Source organism: Heliconius melpomene, chromosome 17 (genome assembly GCF_056956725.1).
Source record: "Heliconius melpomene rosina isolate 202511_hmr_F chromosome 17, ASM5695672v1, whole genome shotgun sequence".
Taxonomy (NCBI): Eukaryota; Metazoa; Arthropoda; class Insecta; order Lepidoptera; family Nymphalidae; genus Heliconius; species Heliconius melpomene.
In genome coordinates, this window is record NC_140405.1 from 14836354 (window position 1) to 14862160 (window position 25807).

The following is a 25807-nucleotide window of genomic DNA, read 5'->3' on the forward strand; positions in this document are numbered from 1 at the left end:
CGACGTAATGTCGAATATGTTTTGCAATATAGCAATGTTACTCCGTTCATGTGGTACAAGGGCAGGTATAGATGTTTCTATTGCGCCGAACCCATGAAAGATCCAGTCCTCTTACGTGAACACACGGCTAATGACCATCAATTTGCTAATTTAGAACTTGTCGTCCACGATCGTACTAAAAATAATAGAAACAAAGATGCAGCTGTGAAAATTGATGTAACCGATATATCTTGTAAATTGTGCCCAAAATCAGTTACAAATCTAGAACAATTGATAAACCATTTGATAATAGCTCATGATGCGGAATATGATGTTAGCGTGCCGAACTGTTTCCTTCCCTTCAAGTTAGACAGAGGTCAACCGACCTGTCCAATTTGTGATATAAAATTCGTTTTCTTTGAATATCTACTCCGTCATGCTAATAAACACCATTTGGCTCACGATTATATTTGTGACGTATGCGGAACGAGTTTTCAAGGCGAGAATCATTTGAAAATGCACAACAGGTATTATCACAGAGAAGGAGGGTATACATGCGATATATGTGGGATAAGCTTATCTACATTGTCAAAAAAGACACTCCACGAAAAAAACGTGCATATGCTTAATCTGTCTACTTGTCCACATTGCCCTGAAACATTTAAAAGCCCATATTTCAAAAAGTTGCACTTAGCTAACATTCACGGAGTTGAGGAATTGAAAATCAAATGTCCTTATTGTCCAAAAGTGTATCCTCAAGAGAGTATAATGTCTCGGCATATGAGAAGAGTTCATTTAAGAGAGAAAAATGTTGAATGCCAAATCTGTGGTGACAAATTCTTCGAACCATATGATGTGAAGCTGCATATGTTGAAACACAATGGTGATAAAAAGTTCATTTGCTCATTTTGTGGAAAAAAGTTTTCAAAAAAGGGTAACTTGAACTCGCACTCGTGTGTCCATTCTGAAAAGAAATATGTATGTTCTTTGTGCGGCAAGGACTTTAGCCATCGCCATAATTTGAAACAGCATATCACGACTTGGCACCCCCAGAATACGGTTGATCAAGTTATGAGCGTCACCGATGCAATCGATGGTAGTGAACTAATTCAAATGAAATTCGTTAGTGAATTGGAAGATGTGAAACCAATTGTGGGAGATGTTATTTAGTTACTCTAGTTGTGATTTTTACAAATAAAAAGCATCAAAATTAAATTTATATAGACTACCTTTAGCTATTTAAATATCAAATTATGTAAATATCATGTTACTATGTTTTTTAAAACTGAATCAATTTTATATAAATATTTTTGCTTTGTAACATTTCTATTTCTTACGTTTAATCATCATGATTTATAATTATTATAAGAAAGACATTTATTTATATAAAAAAGACTCGTAAATGAAAAATGTCTTTACAGGGATAAGAACAAAGAAATACCAAGAGTCCTGTCTAGAACGTTTGACTATTCTACGAAGAAATATAATAATGCTACTGTATTACGGAAATGTAGTGCCATTCCTCTGGAACACAAGATGTTTCAGATGCTTCTATTGTCATAAACAAATAAAGGATTGTGATTCTCTCAAGGAACACACCATCGTTACTCACAAGTCCGTAGACTTAAAATCATTTGTATCGCAAACAATTATAACCAAAGATGTTCCAATAAAAATAGATATTAAGAATCTGTCGTGTAAGCTCTGCAATGTACCATTATTATCTATTGAAGATCTAAAAACACACATAAAGGCTGTGCATGAAGAAGAATATGATAATTCCGTGGGAGTTTGTGTATTTCCATTTATATTAACAAAAAATATTCTTGAGTGCACTCTGTGTGACGATAAATTTAACAATTATACGTCTCTCATGGGCCATATGTATAAGAAGCATATCGCCCATCCCTATATGTGCCAAATGTGCGGTCTCAGCTTCATAGATCAAATAAGATTGAAACGACACTTTAGTAACAGCCACATTGGGTACAGGTGTAAAGTTTGCGGGAAAATTTTAGATGCTTTACATAAACTGGAAAAGCATAAGGCAAGAATTCATGGCATCCAGAGGATAGTAAAATGTAGCCTTTGCAGCTCAACTTTTGACAATCAGTACCAAATAAAGGTGCACATGGGAAAGATACATAATGTGGAAAAATATAGAATAAAATGTGATTATTGTTCTAAAATATGCACAACAAAAGGAGCGATGCTATTACACATTCAGTCCCTGCATTCGGATATTAGATTTGAATGCGATATTTGTGATTATAAGACAGGTATCAAATGGATGGTCAAATTACACAAGCGTAAGCATTTTGGGGAGAAAAACTATGTATGTAGCATGTGCGAAAAGCATTTTGGAAGATCGAGTAACCTACGAGCTCACATGAAAGTGCACACTGGTAACTTTGGCCGAGTGTGTCGTTCGTGTCGCCATGGATTTGTGGATGCCGAAAGTTTGGAGAAACATGAAAAAGAAACTCATTACTACAGTCAATATAATTGATAGCATCATTAAAAAAATTAAGCTTTACCTTATTTACCATTATTTATATCAGTCATAGGTTTTATTATTCGGTGCTTAGCTATGTCATGTTATAATTATTTACAGGCTATGATTTTGTTCATGCATAACATATCAACTACCTTAGTGTTTTGTCTTAACTATAAAATTTTGATCTCATACCGTTTTTTATTTCTATATTTCGTTGTTTTAAGTCGTACTTTCTTGTTATTATTATTTTTTTTTGATGGTAAAAGGACAAGGCAAACGAGCGTTAGGGTCACCTGATGGTGATCACCGCCGCCCACGACCCCGTGCAGCACCAGAGGAGCTACAGGTGCGTTGCCGGCCTTTGAGGTGGAGATAGACGCGCTTTTGAAAGGTACCCATATCGTACCAACCTGGAAACACTGCCGCGGGTAGACCGTTCCACAGTTCGGTGGTGCGTGGAAGGAAATTTCTACGAAACCGCACAGTAGTGGAGTGCCACGTATCCAGATGGTGTGGATGATATTTAAGTTTGTGACGTGCTGTGCGGTTAGAAAATTCGGCGGCAGGTAACAGGTCAAATAGTTCTTCAGAACACTCACCATGATAAATGCGATAGAGAACGCACAGCGAGGAGACGTCTCTACGCAGAGCCAAAGTGTCAAGCCTTTCACAGCCTACTGGGTCCTTAATGATTCGAACAGCTCTACGTTGTATGCGATCAAATGGGTCAAGCTGATACTGGGGTGCACCAGCCCAGAGATGAGAACAGTACTCCATGTGTGGCCGAACCTGGGCCCTATATAGGGCTAATCGGTGTTTTGGCGTGAAGTACCCTCTCGCTCTATTGATGACCCCCAGTTTCTTCGAGGCCAACTTGGCCTTGCTTTCCAGATGATCGCGATACTGGCAGTCACTCGAAGCATTAAGGCCCAGTATGCTGATACTGGGCGCGGCTGAAAGGGGAGTGTTCTGAAAGACTGGCGATACGATAAAAGGGGTTTTTTTTGTGGTTAACGCGCAAACTTGTGTCTTCAGGGGGTTAAATTGGACCAGGTTCTTTTCACCCCATGAAGAGACATTCTCGAGGGATGCCTCAACAGAAGACACAAGTTTATTTCGGCACTGTTCAGCGTTTTCCCGAGAAAAACTTGCGCGGCCGGAGTAAACAGCGTCCACCGTGCTATCATCTGCATAGCAACGAATGCTAGAATCCTCCAGCATGTCATTGATATGCAGAAGAAACAGCGTGGGGGACAGCACGCAGCCTTGGGGAACGCATGCGTTCACGGGCATTTGATTGGGGCAAAAACCGTCGACAGCGACCTTGATGCTGCGCCCAGTGAGAAAGCTGGCGATCCACCTGCATAAATTCTCGGAAAGCCCATAGGATGGAAGTTTAGCAAGGAGCGCCCCATGCCACACTCGATCAAAGGCCTTCGCCATGTCCAAACTAACTGCCAGGCCCTCTCCCTTGCTTTCGATAGCCGCAGCCCAATGGTGGCTTAGGTAAACCAGTTAGTTAAAATTTAACCAGTTAGTTAGTTGTTAGTTAAAATTTTATTAAATGGTTCCTTTTTCATATACTTAGTCTGGTTTTTTTGTGTTAATTTATGTTATTTATTAATTTTAATATTTAGCATTACGTGGTGTTTATAGCTGTAAAAAGATAAATACTAATTATTTAACGCCTATGACCGAAGAGATACGAGTTCCCTGATATCGTCTACGAGGGCACTCGTCTACTCGTCTAAGAGGGCAGTACGGTTCCTTTCTATGAAGAACATCAAGATGACACCAGTGCCGAGAGATCTTAAACACACGCTGTACCTCAAGTTTACCCAGGAGGAGAAAGAATCTCTGATTGGCATGGGATGGGGAGGAGAAACAGGTTCGAAAGTGTTGACAATTCACGAGGCCCAGGGTCTGGCCAGCGCGACCGTTATAGTGATAAACACTAAATCGATTAGGCGGCATCTACATGATAGCGTAGCGTAGCCTGAGTATACGTAATTTTATATAATACAATTCCGCAGTGTATTCTAAGTTTGCCACTACCAAAATTTAAAGTATTTGTAAAAAAGTTCTAACAAGGAATGCTTATTACACTGTATAAGAATATTTAGAGGATAAACATGTATAGAATTAATGTATATTAATGTATTGAATGTCATGCAGGATAGCTGCCAGCTAATGTAATATTTAAACTAAGTATACCATTGACTTTGAAAAGAGCAACTGTTGAGTTTCTTGCCGGCTCTTCTCAGCACAACTGCCTTCCGAACCGGTGGTAGCTTTTTGTTTATATGTTCATTCGACGATTCAAAAGTACTTATAACAGTCTACTTGAATAAAGAATATTTTGAATTTGAATACATTTGAAAAATTTACACTCAACAAAATGCCAAACACGTTGCTATGGCAACGCCAACGCGTATAATTATACGAGTCAATTGGCTAGTATTATAAATTATATAAACACTCGTTTTTTTTAATTTCACGATATTTATCCGTCCTGTATCTCATGTGACAGAGTTACGCATAGATACCAATAACGTAAACTACTACAAAAATACTACTAAAGGTTAAACAACTTTGAACTTTAACACTAATACCTACGACTCTATTTTAGAATGAGTCATGTGCGGCGGTGTCCCTTTGATAGGTTTATGACTGCGTGCGTCGTTCTTGACAAATGGCTTTTTATTTTACAACGATAATTTTATTATTTACTAGCGGCCCGCTTATGTTATTTTAAATTATTAAATCAGAATAAAAACCTCATTTCATTTAACACTGACCACGCAGAACAACTATTCCGAAGCCATTAAATTCATATCTCTTAAGATTTACTTAGCTGGGCTGTTAGGGTGCCATATGAGCTGCTCCAGATCTTTATTTTTATTATATGGAGAGAAAAGGCTTGTTATGTTGATCAATTTTCCCCAAGGCAGTATATTTATATCTCTTATAGTTTAGATAGGCTGTTAAGGTTCCACATCAGGTATCCAGATTTTAAAAATAAAATATAGCCTACATTTTGCCTAGACCTAATAATTATACAACCAAAAAAGTTTCATTCAAATCCGTCCAGTAGTTTCGAAGTAGTAGAAGCGCCATTTTTACTCTCTTATTATATGTATAGATAGATTTTGTTTGAAAAAATCCCTTTTTCATTTTTGGGAAAATATTATTTTAATTGTATTAGGCTTTTATAGAGAAATTTAAACTGTTGTTTCATTTAAAGTGCTGCTGACAAAAACACTCTGTATGATAAGTAAACTAGATATAATAATGAGGTAAAAAAGGGTACGGACCAAGTGTAGAGGTAGATATTCTAATATAATATCTATTCTTAATATTACGTGTATAAAATTTATAGTGAAGCAAAAGGATACTGAGTTTTTTTTGAGCAAAATTATAATTTATATGTAAAATCATTACATTTGCGATTACGAAATTGCATGACGCTTGGCTGCCTCTAGAAAATGCTCCGAAAATGATTTAAACAAGCACGTTTTCCTTGCAGGGGAACCTAGGGGTGGCCAGAATGCCGTCGATGATACAATGCCTCACGTGGAATTGATTCCGGTACAAGTGACTAAATCTGCACTATCAGCTAAGGATAAAAGAAAAATAATGAGGAACAATGTCCTCCAAGTCTTGATTAACTCAACAGTAATGCCGTTCAGATGGTTGAAAAGTTCCTATAGATGTTTCTATTGCTACGATATATTCCAAGAATGTTCAGATTTGAAGAATCATCAGCATATCCACATTGGTGACGAGATTAAGGAACAAGCTATGAATAATTATTGGGAATCTGTAGTTTACGTGGACATTTCAAACTTATCTTGCAAATTATGTCTGGATAATTTTTCAGATTTGTATGATTTATTAGATCATTTGGTGTTAAAACATGATGTGGTATACAATAAGGATATAGGAATTTGTATGGTTGCGTTCAAACTTGACAATTTTTCCGTCAATTGCTTGGCTTGTGGAGCCAGTTTTTATACTTTCGGGCCCCTGCTACATCATACTAATAAAGATCACAAAGGAACTTCGGCGATTTTATGCGATATTTGTGGCCAGCACTTCAAAGATGGTAATTTACTACGGACTCATGTTAAAACAGTACACGAAAATACTGGACTGCTTTGTACTGAGTGTGGAGAAAAGTTCGAAACTCGATCCAAATTGAAAACCCATCAGAAAAATCAGCACGATTTGGACAAAAAATACAAATGTCTAGTATGTGCTCAGACGTTTCAAAGTCATTATAAGCGATCGAGGCATATGGCCACTGAACATAAGAATAGGCAGGAGATAAAATGTTTGCATTGTCCGAAAACTTTCGTATTTCGGAGCATGATGATGACCCATTTAAGAGATACTCATTTAAAAGTGAGGAACCACGTGTGCGGAGTTTGCGGCTGGAAGGCTTTTAACAGCAATCGCTTGAAAAACCATATGTACAAGCACAGTGGAGAGAAGAATTTTAAGTGTGATGCGTGTGATAAAGCGTTCACTACTAAGAAGATTATGAGGGCTCATTTTATAAGAATGCATAGAGCTATACAACCACCAATAATTCCATACGAACTTCCGTACGCTGCTCATTAGCGTCCTAATGGTTATAGTCAGAAAGCGCTGTTATATTTTCTCTGACATTTAAATACATTTGCGTCTATTTGTGGCAATTTTATGTCAGTTCGATCAAATTTGGAATTTGTTTTTCTAATAAAATAAGTATCAGGGAATCTCAATTATAGCACTACTAATACCAGGAACAAATAATATTTCTATGTACTGTTTGTATACTTACTTACTCTAGTTTAGAGCCATATTAATTTTATCGACATGAAATCTTTCGTATCACGCGGCGTGTAAAAAAATACAATATTAAGAGACTCCTCTTTTTTATTTTTCTCTTGGTTGAAATTCAATGTGTTTTGGAATATACCACGAATGTGACTATAAATCAAAATCCAACTTAAATTGCGTCAATATCGTTACGATGATTGCGTGTTCGATACTCGGGGAATTATTACAATTTTTCTATTCTGGCCAGACAAAACACGTAATGTCTCGAGTTCGGGCATCGGGTGAAAGTAAGAACGGACACTTAAGTAGTTCTCCTTACTTATATTGTAACTATGATGAAACTGAGAATTTATTCATAATTCCTAAATCACATATAGACACACATGAACACATACACATAAGCACGCACACACACAATGTGTACTAGGTGGGCCAAAAAAATTGTTTTTTTAATTAAAGTGACAATATTGTTCTGGACATCGAAAAATTGAGTTTGAAATTGAATGAAATTTGAGCCATTTAAAAATTATTCCAATTTAGAGTTGTAAAATAGTCAAAATAGCTAAAATTTCATATAATAAAAAAATATGTTAATAAAATTATATTAAGTCACCAAATTATAGTAAAAATATTGTTCTGGGCACTGAAAAAAATGGTGCTTTAAAAGTGCAGCTCTTAATTTTTATATTTACAGGTCGCGATTTTCGATTTCCCATGCAAATAACAAGAATTTCGTTTGAAACTTTGTTGCGATTAAATTAATACTATCGATGTGAAAGCCAATATATAATCATATAAAACATTAAACGGTCGACAAAAAAGGTCTAATATGTTTTTTTACTAATTTGGCTCATTTAAAATTTACTCAAAGTTAAGGTTGAACCTGAAATGATACATGACGACTTCCACAAATATAATAAAAAACCACAAAATTTAAAAAATCTTGCTATATCTAATCTGCTAGTCTTGCTATATACGAGGTACACTTGAAGTTGGTCGGTAATTATTATTATTTAACCTCAGTAAGATAAATAATATTTTATATAATGTAGACAAATAATAAATGTTTTACTTAAGTTACCATTAAGAAATAAAATTTCCTTAAAGTTAATGTATGCTTTTATAATTGGATGATATTAAATAATTTTATTAGTTATTTAAAAAAGAATAACTAAATATATTTCCAAATATTCAAATTGTTATTTGCCTTTATCAATTCAGTGAGCACTGAATAAATTAATATGACGAAAAAATTACGACTAAGAAGAACTTTTGCTTTCAGGCAAGAGCCGAAACTCAAAATGCAGTTTATATTCCAAAATAATTGCACCTTCGGACAGTGAGGACGATTTACCAATTAAACATCTAAAATTAAAACTATCTACACATGACAAGTTACTGATTATGAGAAATAATGTTGTTCAGGCGGTGTTAAAATCCACAGTGATGCCTTTTAGATGGCTCAGAAGTTCGTACAGATGCTTTTATTGTTATGAAGTCTTTAGAGATCCAAGAGAACTCAAATTTCACCAAATCGATCATAATGCTGAAGATGAAATACGCAAAGCAATGGAGAACTATTGGGAGCCAGAAGTCTATATTGACGTCTCGAACATATCTTGTAAAATCTGCCCGAAATCTATAACTGAGCTGTATCAGCTAGTTGATCATCTAATAGTTGAACATAGTGTTGATTTCAACAAGGATATTGGGATAGGAATGTATGCATTCAAATTGGATGAGTTCTCAGTGAGATGTGCAGTTTGTGATCAAAGATTTAGCACCTTTGGCCATTTGTTGGTACACACAAATAAGAGCCATAAAGGCTGGTCAGAGGTACTGTGTGATATTTGCGGTCAACATTTTCGAAGTGCTAAAAATTTAAGGCAGCATAAAAGGAACGATCACACACCTAAACCGGTTACTTGCATACACTGCGGCTTAAGAATTATTAGCAAGAACAAACTAAGAACCCACATGCAAAATTACCATAATCACAGATACAAATGCTACGCCTGCTCAGATTTGTTTGAGACACACTATAGGCGATCTCAGCACATGATGTTGGTTCACAAAAGTAGAGAAATTGTACACTGTTCTTACTGTCCAAGAACGTTTGTGTATCGTAGTTCTATGATGAGGCACGTCAGGGAGACTCATTTACAAGAAAGGACGGCTGTTTGCAGTGTTTGTGGATGGCGATCCTTTGCCCAATATGATCTTCAAAAGCACATGATGAAACACAGTAATGAGAGGAACTTTAAATGTCCATCGTGTGATAAAGCGTTCAAAACAAAGAAGACTATGAGGCAGCATCATAATAATATACACCTAAAAACTAAACCGCCAGATGATGATAATAATATTAGCGCTCATGAATTTTTGTTCGTAAAATGAAAATAATATTTTATTATACAGGAGCAGGATGTAGTAAAAGATTTCAAATCCATACCTAAAAAATTAATCAAGATTCGTGTACAGTTTAAGACGTAGGATTTTTTTTTTCATTTTACTATGTTATCCATACTATGTTACGAATAGGTACCAATAACGTAGTAGTAAGTGACTACTACAAAAATACTACTAAACGTTGTCGATCTGCCACTTTTCATTGTCAAAAAACCTACCAGAACGAGAAAGGGATCTGTAGTTCTATTTTACGCAATTCAACTTCCGCGCCAATACCTGCGACGTGTGCGGCGTTATCGCTTTGATAGGTTTGTGTCTGTTACGGTCATTCTTGACAAATGGCGTTTTATTTTACGACCATAATCTTATTAATTATTTAGTTTGAAAAAATCACTTGCATTTTTGGCAAAATCCCTTTTGATTTAATTCTATTAGGTTTCATTTAAATTAAAGTGGTGATGATAAAAACGCTATGGCTGCGAAATATTTGTTGAGCATTACGCCTTGAAATCTCATCAAAAAACTATATGTATATTTAAAAAGTATATATGAAATGATGAAAAAATATATATATTTCAATTTGTTGACGATTGAAATACGATGCGTCAAATAGATTTCAGATCCAGATATTAAAAAGAACACATACATACATACATAGCTTCAGTTGTCAGAGAGAAGGGAGCTAAAAAGAACACACATATTGAATATGTCATGTTGTAAATACGGCGCCCATAAAATGCGTTATTAAATGCCTATTCTGCTTGAGATTTAAACACGTATATAGAAATCACATAAGTTGTTTGAAATCAATTAACAATTGCATTAAGATGCATCAGAAAACTGAAAACGCAAGATGATAATATTAACTAATGAAATGTTTTTTGCAAAATAAAAGTTTCATTTTATTATGTATCGTTTTTATTGTTTTTGTTACATTTGTCTACATCCTTGTGGTATCGGTGAAATCTCCTTTGCTGTTAAAGTATTAACATAATTAACTTAAGTTAACAAAGTAAGCAGTTAAGACAGAAGTTAAGAAGATATTTTACTTTCAGGCGGAAACCATAAAGAGCCGGTGAAAGTTACCAGAAAAAGACTTAGTACGAAAAAAACACAGATAACCAAACAAGATTCTACATTAGATTTTTTTAAGAGAAACACAACACATGTCCTAGAAAATTCGACTGTGATGCCGTTTATATGGTTACGGACTTGTTTTAGATGTTTTTATTGTTACGAAATGTTTGACGAGCATTCTACTTTGAAATCCCACCAGAAGAGTCATACACTTACAGATATACAACATACTATGGACAAATTTCACGAAAATTTAGTTATTATAGACGTTTCAGAGATTTCATGCAAAATATGCGATATGACAATGAGTGATATATTTCAGCTGGTTCATCATTTAGTGGTGACGCATCGAATAGACTACAACACAAACGTTGGGGTGAATATGGCTCCTGTGAATCTAAATGACGGCATAAAGTGTGTGTTCTGCTGCATGCTGTTTAAAACCATCAGTCATTTGATCTTGCACATGAATAGATATCACAAACATTGTTTAAAATCAATGTGTAATCATTGCGGTGTCCAATTCAAAAGCTACGACGATTTCTGCGAACACGTTAAAAAAGACCTAGCAGAAGATAATTTAAAATGTTCACAGTGCGACCTCTACCTAAACTATGGAGTCCTACGGACACATATGAGGGAAGTTCACGGAATGAGATATAAATGCCTAAGTTGCTTTGAATTCTTCCCCTCTCACTATAAAAGATCCAATCACATGGCTGATATTCATAATAGAAGAGATAGAATTAAATGTTCTTACTGCTCTAGAAGTTTTATATTCCAAAGTATTTTAATGAGACACGTTAGGGAGAATCATTTGAAGCAAAAGAACATTGTATGCGAGGTCTGCGGGTGGAGGACGTATGGGAAGCACGAGTTAGACAACCACATGGCCAAACACGACACTGTTAGACATGTCCGATGTCCGCTATGTGATAAATCGTTCAAAACAAATAAGTATATGAAAAAACATCACTTGAAAGCCCACAAATAGTATGTCTAGGAATTAAGTTAAATTACATTTACTAAATTTATCCAATGTATAACAATAGAAAAGTAAATAACTGAATATTTGTACACGCATATCTTCGGAAGTCCTGAATGTAAATAAAACTTATTTTATTGTGCGAGGATCTGAAAAGCTTTCGACCTACCAAAAAATACTACATATTTTTTCAACATAATCTCTTTGTATATCTAAGCTATCTATCATCATTATCAGTGTGTCCTCTTGGGCTGCTGGACATAGACCTTTCCAATGGTATACCACTCAGCTCGATCTTCGGTTTTTCGCATTATCGATGCCAATTTCCGCATGTCCATAACTTTGCTCCTCGTTTCGTATCCGACCTTGCGGAGACACTCCAATATAGCCCAAAGCACGCTGAGCAACTTAAAATCGGTTGACCAGCAATAGGACGCCCTCATTCAAGAACTGTCAAACAGATGAACAATGTAAACAAAGTAGCGAGTAACAAACAACTAGTCATCGATCAATATAATTTATATATTAATACGTAAAGCAAAACCTTTGCCCCATTTTTACGGGCATCAAAAGGAAAGGGGCATCAAAGTCGACGATTATTTCTTTTTAAAGGTAGCCAATGTCACATTTTAGTGTCTGACACTTGATGTACGTGAGAGTAGAAGACACTTTGTTTTTTCGTGACATTGGCGAAGTGATTAGTGCTGAACTGGCACGCTCGGATCGCCATAATTAAAGAACAACAACAACAACTTTGTTTTTTTTTTTAGACCTTAGACCATTTTAAAGGGCATCAAGTCCCCTAAGCCGCACCGGGCAGCAAATACCTTAGCTACGCCACTGATTCACGAAGGCAAGAGATAAGAGGTAAACATGTCAAAAAAAGGTTCTTTTACATGACAGCTTTGATGGAGTTATTGTATTAGTTTTAAAAAATATTTATCTATGGATTTATGGAAGTAATATACTAAATGAATGAAAGATTACACTACAATATTAAATTATTTTTTCGTTAATAAATTATGAAATACAATTAGGAAAAGGTAAAATAAATGCAAAAAGTATGTCACGTTTGAATATCGTCGGTTGAATTGAATTAATTTGTACTATAGAAAAGTTACGACATTTTTTTATATTATAAACGCTGTGTTCAGTGAAAACAAATTAGTTTTATTTTTATGTCATGTGTTATAATTATTGATTATTAAAATTACTATTTAAATTTGTGGATATCGATGAAGTTATTTTTATAATTATATTTTGAAATTTTATAAAACTTTACATATATTTCTTAAAAAGAAGTAATTATGTTAAAAGAAACGAATACAATAAATAAAAAAATAAAGATTTTTTTTAAGTAAATTTAATCATTTTTAAATACATGTAAAAACACCCAAAAGCCAACTTCTTCTCAAACTTGACACATATTTTAATAGCATAAAAATAAATTACTTTTAACACTGCATAACTAAGGTGCATTGACCATGGGATAAAAGAAGAGCAAAAGATGGAAAAAAAAATTGATCATATAATAGATAATATGGTGGACCGTTTCGTCATTAATGCAGTTGATAGTTCCTCAGAATCCTCCGAATACTAATAAATAATTGAATAATAGATCTATTTAGCTTTATTAACCTTATAGTTAAGTACCTTTTAGTAAAACGTGTGGATAAATAAATTAAATGGAAATAAAAAATACGTAAAAGTTTGAGAAACAATCTCATGCCATAATGAATCGAGTATAGTATATTTAATTCCGGAAATTTATTTAAAAATAAACAGATGTATTGCCGCCCTTATTCACATTATTATAAAGTAATTATTAACGACGTGTGTCTGGACTTCAGCTTTGAACATGGCTGTTCGCTTCTCCCTTCTCATTTGTTTTGTTGGTGGTCGATGGTCGGTCGACAACAAGGGCGTATATTGAACAATAGAGTTTCTACGAAATTTATAATGATACTTTTAATGTCTTATATAATTTTATTACTTATAATTTGACTAATATGTAATTTATTACTTATTAGTCCACGATTAAGCAAAAATATTCAGGTATTATTATTTTAAAGCAATTGGAAACATATGAAAATAAAGTTTTTGTTTACTTGTGTTATCCGCCCTAGAAAATCAAAATTTAACTATATTTTAAAATTACCTTTATTTTTGTTATGATTATTTACTTTTTTACTGTGGATTTTATCTCTTGTTAAACGAGTGTCAATATTAAACGTTAATTGTAAAATCATATGTTGGAACCCACGATACAGGAATACCTAGTGTGGGGTACCCAGATCAGATGTTACAAAAATTGTGTATGTTATTTGTTAATAAATATCTTTTATCTTTATCTTATTAAAGAATCTGATAACATGTTAATTTTATCATTAGTTTTTAAGGAAAATAAATAACAATTTGAATAATTATGTAGTTAAAGGAATTAATAATGAAAATGTGAGTTAAATAATCGTTTACTATAGCGACTATGATATGTTAGTCAGATTATTGAAAATATTCACTAGACTAAAGGAAATCTTCTGAATCAGCAGCAACTGGCCTCCTGGACGGTCCCTCCTGGTCTTTCAGGCCTGCCTGGCAGATTAAGACCTGTTTCAATCAACCACTCAGCATTTTCTGGGTTCATGAAAGGTGTCAAGGATAAAACCAGCAACTAACTTCTGCAAATTAAATTTTTTTTTGTTTACTAAAAAAACGACGCGAAAGAGGTATGTAGAGACCGTAGCGTTTGGCGCTCCGTTCTCTCTGACTAGCACGCTAGGGATAAATCAGTTAGTTAATAAGTTAAGTTAATAGCAATTTCTCTACGCGACAGAATTCGAAATGATGAAATTCGTAGACGAACGCAGGTTACCGACATAGCTCTCAAAATCTGCAAGCTAAAGTGGCAATGGGCAGGCCATATTGTCAGAAGGACCGACAACCGATGGGGGAGAAAGGTCCTCGAATGGCGACCACGCCTCGGCAAAAGGAGTACAGGCCGCCCTCCAACCAGGTGGACCGACGACCTTAAGAAGACAGCGGGAACCCGCTGGATTCAAAGGGCGCAGGACCGGACGGAGTGGCGAGCATTGGGGGAGGCCTATGTCCAGAAGTGGACCTTAAAAGGCTGATAGATAGAATAGCAATATTTCAACATTTTGTCTAAGAAGTTATTTAACATGTTCAGATTTAGAAGATTATGAAAAGCGTAAAAAGCGTTCCGATATGGGTGCACTTGACTGAGTTAAAGTTTCAGCCAAGAAGTTTAGTTTTAACCCAACAATAATGTAAAGTGATAAATCTTCATTCGGCCTGGAACAGATCTTCCTACGGTAGGCTGTTGGCAATGACAGCAGGCAAACGCTCATAACGGTATACTACCATTTAGGGACCTAAAACCCGAGCAAAATTACTGGTAACCAGAGTTAAATTACTCAGGCGAGAAAAAGGCTTTTTAAAAATTATTTATTTAATTTTATAAACAACCTTTCTGTTTTAAAGCAAGTTGAAGACAGAGAATCTTTATTAAAATTTTATATAATTCGAAACAGTTAAATCAGCAAAATACTAAAACACTATTGTTCGATTCCGCGAGGTGCAAGTGCGGCGTCATCGGAATGTATCCTTATGCTTATGTAACTGATCCCTCCTTAAGATGGAAGCTGGTCCTGCAGGTTCCTGAAGCGTCCTCGCTGCTGGTTTCCTCCGGGACTCTGGGAAAATGCTCGTAGATTTTCCAAAAATAACATTTATTATAGTAGTATATAATAATCATAGATCAGCTTGAAACAGCCAGGATAATACTCTATTTCTTTATTTCTCCTCTTCTTCTAGGGTTTGGATATTATATGCAAGTTGATGTATATAATCGAGAGGTATATATTCTAAATCCTTCTTTTAGGTAAGAGTACCCTTTGTTACCAAGTATAAGGGTTGGAAATAAGGAATAACTATGTTATATTTATCATTAGAAATGGAAGGAATTTCTAGGAGGGAAATTAGGAAATGTTCTGTACTATATGCTTTCATCATAATAGACACTTTGATTTATTTATTTGAATAGGTTTAATGTTTACAAAATTAAAAACTACATATATTTTTTTATGAATTAATAAATGTCCTTATTATAATTATAATTATTAGTATCGAATTATTATCGAAACTAAACCATTTATAATACTATGTCTAACTCTAGGAATATGAATAATATATCTTTTTTTTTTGTTTTTTATAAGTAAATCTAACTTATATTCTATTTTATTTCTATAAACCTTATATATCCTTTAAGATGAAGTATTCTCGCATACAACAAAATAAGTTCTTTAAAATAATTATATATTATTATATATAGTATTTATTTGTATGTAAAATTATTATATATAATATTTTTCTGTATATAGAACTATTATATATAATATTTATTCGTTATTAAGTAAGTAAAAGCAAGGTTAAACATATCATTTTGTTTAAGAGTTATTCTTTAATTAATAAAATCTAAATAATAATAATATAATAAAATTCCATTATGTATGGGATGTAGGGTTATTTTGGCTCTTGTGTAGAACACGAGGGACCTGAAATAAGATTAGGCCTTCGTAGCAATTTATAACGAACTCTATTAGAATTAGAGTTTGGATGATTTTTTATAATCTCCTTTATATAGTAAGGGTGCAAATTAATTATCTTATACGGACCTTTGAAATCTGGTATGGCTTCATCTCTGAGCGTCGTCTTAGCTACTTGCTCATAGACTGTTCCACCTACCTTATGTGGTTTTCTTATGTACTTCCTTAAAGATGATACTATTTTCTTCTTGGTATTATTTACTTTGGTAAATACGTCTTTTACCAATGTCCTAGTATTAGTTAATCTATTGTATACTCTGTATTTCGAGCTGGGTGTTATGTTAGGGTTATACTTCGAACTGGGTGTTATTTTAGGGTTAAACTGCCTAACTTGTCTGTCATTATCATTATATTTAATTAGTAAACCTTTATTTTCGTTATCTGTTTGGGAATGGTTAGTGTACATCGAGTTATTAGGAACAATAGTACTGATACTCGTACTGACAGTCTCTGATGTAAGCATCTTATGTCTGTCGTTGTCAGGCTCTCTGTTTTTATCGTTATTATTACTAGATACAAGGGGTACCTGCGCTATGTTTTCACTAGTTTGTGCACCTACGTCTTGGGATATACTGTCAATTATATTGTCGACTTTATTATTATTAGAATTTATGGTTGATAATGATTCTACATTTTTGTGAGATATTCCATTCATAGGAAAGGCGTCGGCTTTTATATTTTGTTTGCCTTTTTTATATATAACATTATATGGTCGTAACTTAAATGTACCTATGTTACATATGGTTCGTCCTTCTGAATTGGTATTAATGACTTTAGTTATAAATTTTCCGTTTTTAACATTAATAATAGCAGCAGGGGATGTCAATCCCTTAGACCAAATATAATCGTCGTAGATATAAAATCCGTCAATATAATGTGTTTTTAACGTGATAAGTTTTTCACACTTTGGTTCTATTTTTATAAGTTTCTTATTATAGTCGAAATAAATAGGTATGTCGGCTGTCGCTGTATGTAGTATTTTATTTTTCAAATTAATATTGCTAGATAATGATTTTAATAAATCTAGACCTATAAGTCCTTTGTATTTAGGGTCGAAATCAAAAATAAGGAATTTATGAAGAATGTCAGTATTAAAGATTGGGGGTAAGGGTAAATTCGCTACATGACTATGCTGTGTTGTCGCATGAGCTGTTTTTATGTCAAATGGTTCATATTCTACACAATTTTGAAAAATAGAATTATATATAACTTCTGATGAAATAAGGGATCTAGAAGCTCCTGTGTCAATTAAAAACTTACCTTTAAATTCGGGAATTACTATGTAGGGTAAATGATCTTTATCATGATTATTTATTTTTACTATCTCTTTACGTCTGGGTCTATGCCTAACGTAAAATCCTGCTGGTTACTTATTTCGTCATTAACTGGTTCATAAGTATCCTGCTCGTCTGGTATATGTATATTATCATAATAATACTCACCTGGGGTGTAGTGTTGGGAATACTCATTGAGTTGTTGCTCCTGTGGCTCGTCTGTGTAGAAGAGTTCCTCCACTGCGAACTGCGGCTTCTCTGGTTTATTTGTTGACCTCATAGTCACATCTGATATTTTTTGGGGTGGATTTATTTGCTGGTGAGGTATGTTACCTCTATGATTAATAAAAGGTCTATAATTACCTGAGGGTTGTCGGTTTTTCCATGGTAGCATTGACTGAACCCATTGTTGACGTTGTTCTGGTGTCCAGTTATTTTGTCTAGGGGTAAAATTTGAATTTACGTGCATAGGTGGATTATTTAATCTAGATTGTGAATTTGAAAATGAAATAAAGTTTCTATGATTTTCTTTAACCTTACTTTGGGGGTTTGACATATTAAAATTATTATTAAATCTATTGTATGTGAGCTTAGCTTCTTCTTGCCTAGCTTGTACAATGGCTAGTTCTAATGTGGTAGGCCTGGCTAGACGCACACCTATTGAAATTTGAAAGTCTAATTGGTTCGTATATTGCTCTATAACCATGTTTTCATAATATTCTTTGTTACTATGTTTACCTACGGACAAAAGGGTGTCAAGTATGTCTCGAAGGCGTTTCCCAAAAGTTTCCGTGTCTTCATTTTTATTACGTCGCGTTCGAGTTAGCTCTTGCATTAGTTGTATTTCGTTCCTAGGTTCACCTAATCTTCTAATCAAAGCGCGTTTAATCGCGTCCCACGAGTCTAGAGACTCTTCGTATGCTATTGCATCTATTGCGGCTCCACTGAGTCTACTTTTTATCAAACACACAATAGCGGGGTGGTGTTTCGCTGCGCCCTCTATTAATTTCAATATATTATCTACTTCTCTAATATAAAAATTCAACGTTTTTGAATTACCATCGTAACGTGGCATAAAATCTGAAATTAACTTAAAACTAGAATTCTCGCAATTTTCAAAAGACATTTTATCTTTTAATCACGACTAACCTATTTAACAAAATAATTCAAACAAATAAAATATTTCAATTCAATATAATATTTATTAAAATAATATTTTATTATTTCATTTAATTATTTATTCATTATTTCATTTCATTTATTTATTATTTCATTTCATTTATTATTTCATTTATTTATTATTTCATTTCATTTATTATTTCATTTATTTATTATTTCATTTCATTTATTATTTCATTTATTTATTATTTCATTTATTTCTCATAAACTTATTCAATAATAGTAAATGCCTATCGCGATTTGAGCTATATAGACAGATACAAAAATACGGAAGGAAATATAGCATAGGAACTTGGATAACAAAAGTACTCACCAAAGAAACCTCTGCATCTCCAACCGGGACTCAACTGCTTGGCAGAACCTCCGATGCTTAGGTGCTCCGCCGGTCTCGCCGTCGTAGATTCTTCTTAATAGATCGCGGTAATAACGATAGAAACCGTTCGCGGGCTTTAAGAGTTTGATTAAAGCCAAACACGCCGCGATCCTACCGACTGCGCCAGTTAAATTACTCAGGCGAGAAAAAGGCTTTTTAAAAATTATTTATTTAATTTTATAAACAACCTTTCTGTTTTAAAGCAAGTTGAAGACAGAGAATCTTTATTAAAATTTTATATAATTCGAAACAGTTAAATCAGCAAAATACTAAAACACTATTGTTCGATTCCGCGAGGTGCAAGTGCGGCGTCATCGGAATGTATCCTTATGCTTATGTAACTCCAGTGCTGTCAAATTTTATTTTTCATCTCCTGATGCTGCGTAGACATTTCTTTACCTTTACTTTCACCCTGTACGGACTATGACTTGCCCAGCTTTTGGCTGCAAGTAAACTTTCGTGGACAATAAATAATCTTTGAGGATTATTTTCTATATATAAATATACAGCTGTTATAAACGTACGTTATAGCCCAATTAGATTGCGGGTAGAGCAGCGGAACTCGCACCTCGCTTTGTCACGAACCTTAACCGGGATCGAAGCCACAGACATCGCGCTTACAGTCAATGCTGTGTACTCTGTGTGCTGCGCCTCCAGTATTTTTTTATGTTTCCACCTTCCTTTGGTAATATAGCGTTTAGGGAAACGGGGAGGACACATTAGGGGGAACAATAAGTATTGGTCAATAAGTTAAGATTATGTGATATTTACGTCAAGAATTTAAGATAAGGTAAACATAGCGATGACTAATTCTTTTTTTATATCTATTCTAAATAAGACCTAAATGGATCATCATACTCAAAATTATTCAATTCCAACAATATTACATACATATCAAATTGATAACCTCCTTTTTGAAGTCGGTTAAAAAGGTACGTTAAATAATAAGTTTGCCAAAATTGTATTTCTAAATTCTTTGTAATGTTAAAACTTTTTTATCTTTAAATATCTACATAATTTTCACAGATCCTGATCTCACACAATTATGCAATTTCTGCTTTAAGCAAGTTAAATGGTGTCATAATACTTTACTAATATTTTTGTATTCTTAATTTCAGACCAAGACATCATAGATAGCCTAACGGAAAGAGACCGGAAGTTATACATCACAAGGTTAATAACAATTATTATAGAATATTCTACAGCCATACCATTTAGATGGTTTTCGAACAAGTTTATGTGCTTCTACTGTTGCTGCTCTTTTATCGACAGTTCTAAGTTAAAAGAGCACACTCAAGAAGAGCACAGTGAAGTTAAACTTACTAATGTCCTGAGAACCGTCACTGCTCATACGAGATTGAAGCTGGATATCTCTCAGATTTCTTGCAAGAAGTGTCCGAGACCAGTGTCGACTCTAGAAGAATTTCTAAATCATGTTTCTGAGTGTCATAGTGTAACCTTCAATAATAGTATCGTAGATTGCCTTTTTGCTTTTAAGTTGTCAGATGATAGTATGCGTTGCCTTGACTGTGGACAGAATTTTCGATTCTTTGGAACATTACTCAGACACGCTCACAAATCTCACGTGAAAGCTAACACGTATTTATGTGAAAGTTGCGGGAAAGGATTCGTGGCGAAAGCAAATTTGGATAGTCACGTGAAAACGGTGCATTCCAGTTTACATTGGGCTAAGTGTTCGAAGAATTACAATCAGGAAAAGACTGAAAAGCTACTATGTCCCAAATGTCCTGAAGTGTTACGCAGTAACTATCTTAGAAAGCAGCACCTTGCTATCGTCCATGATGTTAAAAGTTCCCAATTCTCATGCGACATATGCTCCAAAATGTTCCTAATAAAAAGTAGGTTGATACAACATCAATTGAGAGTGCATTTAAAGGAAAAGTCTATAACGTGCGAAATTTGCGGTTTTAAAGTTTTTAGTAAAGATTTGCTAAAACGACATATGGTAAAACACGACGATTCTCGTCCATATCAGTGTGAGATCTGCAAAAAAGCATTTCAAAGAAAGAAAACCTTGGACTTTCACAGGCGTATACATACCAACGATAGGCGTTACGTTTGCAAAGACTGCGGGAAAGCATTTGTTCAAGTGACAAGTCTAAAATTACATACGCGAGTACATCATAATAATGCGATAATTTAGAAGCATTTGTTTGTTTAAAGTACAAACTATAATTTATTGGATGGAAGTGAATGAGAACATGGCGGCGTTATGACTGGCTGACTGACTGACAATAAGTTATTAAAACAGTTAGAGACGTTAGATACCACTTACCACTTTAGAAGAAAAAAAGACCTGTTACGTCGTTATGTAATATTATCAAAGGCTAGTTAAATTAAAATATTGTACGTATAAGCACTTTGCAGTATAACTTATCCATTTAAATTTATTAAAAAAATTGCAATGAAGCGTTTTTTATTTTCTTATTTTAACTTACTGTTAAGTGTTTCATTACTTGTAAAACATTGAGTTTTGTACGGAGTAATTCAAACACTTTCTGTATTATGACCGGAAAATTGAAAATATTTTAAATATCTTCTAGACTTCATTATTTTCTTCTTCATTTCCCATAAAAAGTAGGTAATAAAACAATATGTTGCACATTCATTTTATTTTATTACAAATTATGTACACCTTATATGACTAGAAATAACAAAAAAAAAAACAATAAATTATGAGTCTTTTAACAAACCTTCAATAACTTTAAATCTATAAAAAAATATACAACCGTTTAAATTTTTAATTCAACATACCACCTAAATAATAATAAATGATAAAAATTATACATATCCATTTTTTTATAATACAAAAATATACTATACAAAAAAATCTAAAATCTTAATTATTTTTATATTATTAATTTTAATTATTACGTAAATCTATTAAAATAGAACGAAAAGGCTGTGTAAAATTCTATCTTTGTACATTGTTACTATTAAAAAAAATCGTATATATTTTTTTGTCAGATTCATTATTTAAACAATTAAAAAAGTATTTTTTACAAAATAACAAATGTTAATTTACTTTCTATTAATAATTATATTTAGTTTAAAAGTAAATATTCGTGACTTATTACCGAAATAAAATTCTTTATAAAATAATAATAGTAATAGAAACACGTACTTAAATATATATATATATATATGTTACCAGCCCGCGCTTAAAGAGCATGTGTGTTCGATTATTTGCTCTGAGCACGCTTATATCCGAGCACTCTTAATAAAGTGTGTGTAACTGTAGCTTTATGATATTAAATAATATAATAATATTCGTAATTACTTATGAAATCTTGCTATATTTATAAATGTTACTACACAATTGTATGCTATAAATAACAAGGTGATATTTATCATCAAAATGCAGTAAACAATAGGTAATTAAATATATAGTAAATATATAATGTTTTGTTGGTGAAGAGAGTCCACCCTTACATAATATACATTTCGAGATAATAAACTAAAAACGTAGAACGGTTAAAAATAATAATTTGACATTTTTTTACATATAAATACACATTAGTATTTATTTCATGTCAATATATACATTTTTTTCCTGGCTTAAGTGCAGGTTCGATTCCTGCTGCGTTCACTTTATTACATAATGAATAAGAATTACACAAATAATAATAATAATTACGATTTAAAATGACTTTTTGTTCCTTTGAGGTAGTATCGAGTCCTTTGCGTAACTGAAAAACGACAAAAGGCTATAACGTTTTGATTTTCGTGCTAAATAATCTGTAACAACGTTGTCGTCATCTGAAATTAATAAAATTTAATATTAAAAATAAATATCAACAAGCACAATGAGGCGGGTCACAAGTGTGCGACTGTAAACGCAACGGTTGTGGGTTCGATTACCTCTCGGAGAAATAAAGTATTTAACATTTGCATTTTTGGAACAAAAGACCCTTTTTCTCTGGAACGTCCAGAGGTATGAAGATGAAATTTATATCAAATACTCAGGTCTACAGTCCCTTGGAGCTGTAAAAAAAACATACCTCTAACCCATCGCAATCAACCCACACTACTCACAAAGAAGACTTACCCAATAAACTCTGCCTTTCCCCAGTAGTCGGTAACACATAGTCGTTGGCCGACAAAGACACGAATAGCGCAAGCGGCATCAACCACATGCATATAGTGTAGTAACCCAGTATCTGAAAATTATAAGTTAGTTTTTTTTGTTAGGCAGAGGGAACGTAGTGATAAGGCACTCCGTTTCGCCGAGTTCGGCGGAATGTTAGGAACAAAGTGTCTTAATGGGAATGGAGTATTTTAACACATGGTTCCCAGGTTCCCTCTGTATACCCTGCTATATACAGACTGCCTGCTTAATACAGAGTAAAGCAAAGAAAAAAAGAAAAAAAAGTTGTAATTCATTCTCCTGCATTGGAATTGCAAAAACCCACAACAGCTTTTATATTATTTTGAGAGTTAGTTTACAGATGAGTAGAGAAAAGTGACTATGTGAACACTCAGTCAATCAAGACTTTAAAAATATCTGCACATATTAGGTATTACCGTTTTTTGTAGACTTTTTTAAAATAATCTAGTAAGTAACTTTTTAAAATAATCTAGTACATAGTATCAATTCTCAACGTTTAGCATGGAGTTCCAACACTCAACACTCATTGCATCCAGAATCGAGTGGAAAGTGGGGTATGGAGTGTCTTAAAACGAGGTTGCCAGGTTCCCTCTGCCTACCTTGCTAGGTAGCACTGCAGAAAGAAATGCAATATTTACGTAAACAATGTACTCCAAATACTTGAACTACAGGTAAAACTAGTGGACTTACCTCAGAAAAGGCATAGTGATTTGTCCCAAAATATCTAAATGAACAATAGTGATGTAACAACAAATTAAGTAATGCCAAAACAAATGTAATGCTGTTAGCTTCAAGTATTGGGAACTTTTTCAATAGAAAACCATAGAGTATTTGTTGGAATAAACCTATTAGGTTTAAATGTAAAGGAATATCTTCAAAGACAATTAGTCCAATGTATAGGGCTGTTGTTACCTGAATAAAAAAAATATATTTACAAATAATCTAATAAAAGTTATTTAAAACAATAAAGTAACTTCAAATTCATCTTAATTAGTCCTAGGAGGTTATAATATATAATATTTACTCCAGAAATGAGTTAATATACATATTATGTATATTAAATGGATGATCTTACTCCAATATTACTAAATTGCATTTTACATATATGCAAAATTGTTAGGATTCATGGTACAATGGAACAGTCTGATTATAAATGTGAAGGTTGTGCGTCCAATCCCTATCTGGGGGATAAATTTTATTTTCCTTGCTCAAGAGAAGACAGATTTACATAAAATTGCATTGTTTACCATGCAATGTTGAAGACATTGCATGGTAAAAGGGATTTTGAGGGAGAATAGAGGGTATCAGAATCTTGATAGTAGGTTTTCCCCACCTACCATGCTTCACCTTAAATAAAGTATGGAACTAAAAAAATAATTTTTTTGCAGAGGGGATTGAATAAACAATTTGCATACAGATGTGAATCCTTATATTGTATATGCATATATAAATTGTAAAACAACATCTACTAAATGTTTGTTATCAATTAAAATTTTACTGTAATTGTTAGTATACTTACAACTAAAATCCACATAATTATACATTTTGCCATCACTGTATACTCTTCTATTAGCTCTGCTAAGTAGAATAGACCAGCAGCTGTAGAATATTTTATTTTTGTTAAATTAATTGTTATATATATTGTCCATATGAATAAATTGAATGTTATTCTTGAAGGAGATCTATTCTATATATTATTTATGAAATTTGATTTATTCAAACATATCAATTTATACCAAAATAAATGTTAGAGTCCATTATGTAGCAGTAGGAGTTTTATTTTCCCATCCTGATAGGAAAAGTAACTTTCAGTTACACATACACAATGTCTCAAAAATTGGTTGTTGGCCATTTTAAATAAACATAAAATAAAAAAAGAAGGGAAACGATAAGCATATAATTTATCTCAATTATTTTTTTAATCATGGTTATCAAATGTGAAATTAATAATATTTTTCTCATACGTTATTAACTATTTTATAATACATACATTTATTTAAAAATTTATATTCTTGGCAGATATTCACAATTTTACAATATATTTGAAATAAATAACGAAGCCAAATTATTTTTGGCAACGAAACTAGTGCTAATTAATTTATTATTATATTTTTTAATTTATAACTTTTAAAAAAAATATGTTCAACAATTTTATATATTATTGGATATATACTCACCAAGGGCCATGGTCATGAACGTTGCTTGTACAACATAAGATAAAATACTTATGAAATATAGGAAAATCATATTGACAAAACTATTTTTTCTGCTTTGTTTTGTTATTTACAAAACTTGAGTGAGGTTATACGCGTTGTCAACCTGTCAAGCATCAATGTCAGTGTCAATGTCAATGTCAACAGAAATATTGTAAAATTTTTGCTACTATGATTACAAGTTAATATCCTCTCACATCTTTTTCTCCTGTCGTAAGTTAGTCCGCCCTTTCCCTTCCCCAT

General features: G+C 33.3%; 6 protein-coding genes across 8 annotated transcripts; 5 read left to right on the plus strand and 1 right to left on the minus strand.

The window, feature by feature from the left end:
- Nucleotides 1–1094: 1094 nt before the first annotated feature.
- LOC146530540 (zinc finger Y-chromosomal protein 2-like) lies at nucleotides 1095–2665 on the plus strand. Its single transcript, XM_085199953.1, has 2 exons — nucleotides 1095–1234; nucleotides 1401–2665. Exon 2 carries the CDS (start codon nucleotides 1469–1471, stop codon nucleotides 2486–2488), a length of 1020 nt encoding a protein of 339 aa, XP_085056079.1. The 5' UTR covers nucleotides 1095–1234; nucleotides 1401–1468; the 3' UTR covers nucleotides 2489–2665.
- Nucleotides 2666–4264: 1599 nt separating this feature from the next.
- LOC146530541 (zinc finger Y-chromosomal protein 1-like) lies at nucleotides 4265–7099 on the plus strand. The gene is made up of 2 exons (XM_085200759.1): nucleotides 4265–4364; nucleotides 6003–7099. The coding sequence occupies exons 1-2, from the start codon at nucleotides 4265–4267 to the stop codon at nucleotides 7097–7099; spliced, it is 1197 nt and encodes a 398-aa protein (XP_085056885.1).
- Nucleotides 7100–8704: 1605 nt separating this feature from the next.
- Nucleotides 8705–9697, plus strand: LOC146530542 (zinc finger and BTB domain-containing protein 41-like). Its single transcript, XM_085200760.1, has one exon. The coding sequence runs from the start codon at nucleotides 8705–8707 to the stop codon at nucleotides 9695–9697; it is 993 nt and encodes a 330-aa protein (XP_085056886.1).
- Nucleotides 9698–10949: 1252 nt separating this feature from the next.
- Nucleotides 10950–11780, plus strand: LOC146530543 (zinc finger protein 711-like). The gene has a single exon (XM_085200761.1). The coding sequence runs from the start codon at nucleotides 10950–10952 to the stop codon at nucleotides 11778–11780; it is 831 nt and encodes a 276-aa protein (XP_085056887.1).
- Nucleotides 11781–12571: 791 nt separating this feature from the next.
- Nucleotides 12572–21652, plus strand: LOC146530544 (zinc finger protein 711-like). Of its 3 annotated transcripts, none has more exons than XM_085199958.1 (2): nucleotides 12572–12638; nucleotides 20341–21652. In XM_085199958.1, the coding sequence occupies exon 2, from the start codon at nucleotides 20460–20462 to the stop codon at nucleotides 21384–21386; it is 927 nt and encodes a 308-aa protein (XP_085056084.1). In that variant the 5' UTR covers nucleotides 12572–12638; nucleotides 20341–20459; the 3' UTR covers nucleotides 21387–21652. The 3 variants fall into 3 exon arrangements, with proteins under 3 accessions (XP_085056084.1, XP_085056083.1, XP_085056085.1); XM_085199957.1 differs by lacking the exon at nucleotides 12572–12638 and adding an exon at nucleotides 14428–14497; XM_085199959.1 differs by lacking the exon at nucleotides 12572–12638 and adding an exon at nucleotides 19558–20154.
- A 1084-nt stretch (nucleotides 21653–22736) lies between these two features.
- Nucleotides 22737–25783, minus strand: LOC146530545 (protein TEX261). The gene is made up of 5 exons (XM_085199961.1): nucleotides 25529–25783; nucleotides 24871–24950; nucleotides 24042–24263; nucleotides 23292–23403; nucleotides 22737–23002 (listed from the first exon to the last, which is right to left on the minus strand). Exons 1-5 carry the CDS (start codon nucleotides 25596–25598, stop codon nucleotides 22884–22886), a joined length of 603 nt encoding a protein of 200 aa, XP_085056087.1. The 5' UTR covers nucleotides 25599–25783; the 3' UTR covers nucleotides 22737–22883.
- Between the last annotated feature and the right edge of the window lie 24 nt (nucleotides 25784–25807).